Source organism: Myotis brandtii, unplaced genomic scaffold (genome assembly GCF_000412655.1).
Source record: "Myotis brandtii unplaced genomic scaffold, ASM41265v1 scaffold248, whole genome shotgun sequence".
NCBI lineage: Eukaryota > Metazoa > Chordata > Mammalia > Chiroptera > Vespertilionidae > Myotis > Myotis brandtii.
In genome coordinates, this window is record NW_005359397.1 from 1,320,621 (window position 1) to 1,325,097 (window position 4,477).

The 4,477-nt window shown below is 40.4% G+C and overlaps 1 protein-coding gene across 3 annotated transcripts in view; it reads right to left on the reverse strand.

Moving 5' to 3' along the window:
* Nucleotides 1-4,477, reverse strand: part of KIAA1328 (KIAA1328 ortholog) — a 167,000-nt gene that overhangs the window by 36,849 nt on the left and 125,674 nt on the right. For all 3 annotated transcript variants that reach the window (XM_014540589.1, XM_014540588.1, XM_014540590.1), the window contains one exon: nt 2,621-2,802. In XM_014540589.1, coding sequence (XP_014396075.1) covers nt 2,621-2,802 — 182 coding nt within the window. The remainder of the gene's footprint in view (nt 1-2,620; nt 2,803-4,477) is intronic.

Here is a 4,477-nt window from a genome sequence, read left to right on the forward strand (position 1 = left end):
CCCCCCCCCCCGCGAGTGCACAAATTTTTGTGCACCGGGCCCCTAGTATATATATAAAAGGCTAATATGCAAAGTGTCCCCTCGGGAGTTTGGGAGACCGAGAGTTTGATCACTCACTATGATGTGTGCTGACCATCAGGGGGCAGCACGGAACGAAGGGAGACCCGGCCAGCAGCCGGAAGGCCCTGATTGGCCCTGATCGCCGGCCAGGCCTAGGGACCCTACCCATGCACAAAATTCATGCACCGGGCCTCTAGTATTAGAATAAAAGAAGACAAAAATACAATATAGCCTTTCTTAAGAGTAGAAAAAGAAGTTAATTCTTGCAAGTACAATGCCTTAAAACAAAACTCTTGAAAAGATGAAAACGTTTCAATTTTTCACTGCAACACTTCACCCCTCCTCCCCCCCCAAAAAAGGGGGAAAAAAACCTAATGAAAAAATAAAACCATGAGTGAAAGCTGTTCCTGAAAACTTTGCAGAATTGTAACAGCTTTCTCCTGGTTAAATTGATTGGTATAGCAACATTATAAAATGACTATTAGGATTCATTGTGCACAACAGAAAGTGCTGAAATGTCAGCAGACTGTACAGCAAAAAGTAATGGGTTCTGAACCCCTGTTAGTCAAAAATGATTTTGTTTCAAATTAGAAATTGATTTTTTTTGGACACAAGCCCTTTCCAGGCTTCCGGCTTCTGTGGCCGGGCCCGGGAGAGATTAACCTCTGCCTTGGCAAGGGCTGGCCAGATACCTTTCTCCAAGTGCCTTTTCCATCGCAGCTTTCTAATGTGGCTGTGGTCTTAACCAATCACACAGGTTATTTGTCCCTTTGCTATTACACTACGTTTTTCTCATTGTGGCATTTTATTTTAGTGCTGACATACAACACAAATTTGGTGACAAGTTAACAGAAGACTGCATTAAGCCTTGCGGTGCAACCACCACACCAATTCTGACTGGTTCTCCACTCTGCAAAGTGCGATGATTGAGAATGAGAAAGCCCCGGAAGAGCTGCTCCTCTCTGAAGGACCACCCACAGAGAGGGATGATGGTTCCATCTCAGGTTCTGAGCCTCCTGAATTGCATATTTGTTTCTATGTTACCCGAAGGCGATAGAAATCTGCAGAACTTTTCACTATGTCAAACAAAATTAACTTTTGCTTTTGTTTCAGATTGTGCCTAGACTCCCTTCTGAAGTTTGGACTAATTATCATCAATTATCTGGGAGAGAATTAAACAATTTCTAGATTAATCACAATTAAAACCAAACAACATGACAATGCTGGCAGACAGGAGGAAAGGATGGAGCCACACCTGCAGCTCTCATAAAGCACCCACATCTCTTGGGAGGCAGGTGAGAGCGGCTGGAGAGCTGATGAAAACGTGGCCACTTTGCCCTAATCGGTTTGGCTCAGTGGATTGAGCATCAGCCTGCGGACTCAAGGGTCCCAGGTTCGATTCCAGTCAAGGGCATGTACCTTGGTTGCAGGCACATCCCCAGTAGGAAGTGTGCAGAAGGCAGCTGATCGATGTTTCTCTCTCATCGATGTTTCTAACTCTCTATTCCTCTCCCTTCCTCTCTGTAAAAAATCAATAAAATATATTAAAAAAAAAAAGCAAACGGTTTAAAAAAAAGAAAACGTGGCCGCTTATACCAGACCTGGGCCGGGGCAAGCCCAATGACAAAGAGGCAGATCAGAAGGAAATCAGGGTTACTGGCTGTGAGCAGGAAAGAAAGGAGTGTGGAAAGAGGTGGGAGCAGAGGGTGCCACGCCCTTTTTGGCCCTTTGTTTCTGGTGGAGCTCTTCTGTACAATATGCCAAACTCCTCGCACTCTGCTCCTAAATCCTTCCCTTCATAATTCCAGGAGAACTTGGGGTGGTGAACACACAATACAATATATGGATGATGTGTTAGAGAATTGTACACCTGAAGCCTATATAATTTTATTAAACAATGTCACCCCAATAAATCCAATAAAAAAGAAAAAAAAATAATTCCAGGAGAGATGAAGTTAGAGCCACTCCAGAAACAACTGGGAAACACAATTACATTTAACTGCTTCACTCAACATTTCACACAGTTGTTTATAATTGATTTAAAAAAATCCATGACATATAAAATAAGAAGAATCACTGGTACTTAAGACTGCTAGGCAATACACGCTTCAGACTTATGAGGTTCTGTTGCAGCCACAATGTAGAATTTATCCATGACCTCTCCTCCACCCTCCCCATATTTCCAGTTAATTGAAGATTAACTGTAGTTGTTAAAGTTTACTTTCCCGGCAGAGATTTATGTTCAGTTTCTTGTCCTCCTTACTCACTTTGAGCATTATTTTGTGTCTATGATCATACTTACTGCTGAATAATTCTTACGGTTTGCTGCTTGCAGAAAGAGGGACAAATGGGATAGTTTCTCGTATGAGTATTCTAAGAGAAATGCTGATGTAATTCATGGATGGGGATGGGATACCTATGGCCTTGCAGGCACATGTTAGCTTGTGACATATTTAACCTGCTCAGGGTTGTAGGAAATCATCTGGAGGTCGTGGTTAGTAAGATTCTAAAACTCCCCAGAAGCAGGTTCTCATTTTGCTCCTATAGACGCTAAGCTTACCTCTTTGGGGTCGATATGTATCTGTCTTTTGACATGTCCACAGGGCATCATCTTCCATAGGTGACTGAAACCCAACTGTTTTCTTTTCTCTTCTAGTCTCTCCACTGTTACTGGACTCTGGATGCTTTTTGATGGATGACGATGTTCCAAGCAGCCAACCATCACACGCTGACTTCAACAAACTGAAAAGAATAGATATGAGTGAGCTGCAGAGAGCACAGAAGGGGTACAGATTCTTCAAAGGTGTATAAATTCCGCATGAGTTGAAATACAATTCATGGCAGTAAAGACTTTCTTTTTCTTATTTTTTAAAACTGAGGTATAATTTAAATAATTTATTGAAGGTCTATTTTGTGTCCTGTCACAACAATGTTGGGGAAGAAATTGTCTTTATCCTCCAAAAGCCTGTACTTGGATTTGGGGAACTGAGACTCAAACCCAGGAAACTGCTAATAAAGCCGCGGAGTATGACAAAGAGCCAGAGTATCTGCAGAAGTAACAAGAAAAGCAAACTAAACAGGACCTGCGTAACTGAAGTGCTTCCAAGTACCGAAGATGAACATCAGGAATTAAAATATCACCAATTTGCTTCAAAGTGCATTTGTGTTTCCCATTTTTAATTGTCAGAGTATTTATTATGTACCCAGAGTATAGAAGAAGGCAGTAGAATAGTGCATGTGGAAGAGTTGGTCTCTGTCCTCACATAATTCCATTATAAAGCAACAAGGTAAATACGGAGTAAGAGAAATTTTAGTAAAAATAAACACGTGCATATGCTTTGCTCTAAACTAAACTGTGTTCCCATCTTAGCACATTTCCTCTCATAACATTTTATTTTTTAGAGTAATGTTCTGATGTATATTTATACCTTACTATTCAACCAGCCTTTTCCTTCTAACATAAGTTCACCACAGACTCATGACACTTTGGTTTCTCTTCTCCATGCCCATAAAGTAAAAATTAAAAGTGAAGAAAAAGACTTCTACTCAAAAAGTAAAGTTCTAAAAATTAAGATGTTTAAACTCCCCAGAAGCAGAGATAATATCTAGATGAGAAAGAACTGATAGAGTATTACTGGATCCATTACTAAGCCCCAGTGGCCCTGGGGCAGAAGTCAAATCATGTAAACCCATCAAAGTCACGGACCTTCTGTTTGTATTGATCAGAATTTTTAGTAATGTTTGTTCATATTTTAATTAATTAATAAAAAACAAGAAATCAAATGGCTTTATGCAGTATAGCTTTATGCTGGCATAATGCAATGTATCATATTTATACTCTAAAGATTTTCTTCTTTAGCAGAACCTAGGGATCACTTTCCCATGAGGAACACTAATGGATGTGTATCTTAGCTCATAAAACCTCTATTCATGGAACAGGAAAACAGGAGACTAAAACTAACTCACTGTGAATGTAAGATAAATAACTTACACCAGAAGCCGCAAACCCAGGCAAATCCAACTCTGCACATCTGCTTGTTACTGTGACCAAGACTACTACTGGCTTCCCCCAAGTTCATTCATTCGCAGCTCAGCTGAGCTCCCAACACCAACCAATTCCGCTCAGTTGCAATACCAATTGCTTCCTGCTTCTTTACCCCAGTTTACACAGGAGCTCTTCTGCAGCTTCATTCCAAACCCCATCCTGGTAATCCTCTAACTCAACAGGGAACTTGGTTTCTAATTTTCCTAAAATAAGAATGACTGTATAAAAAAGTTGTTATTTCATTTGCATTTATTCCCATCTTTACCCATCTATGATTCCTCTCTTAATATCTCTGAAGAAAATCATACCTTTTACTCATACTATTTAAAAAATATATTTTTATTGATTTTTTTTTGAGAGAGGGGGGGGGCG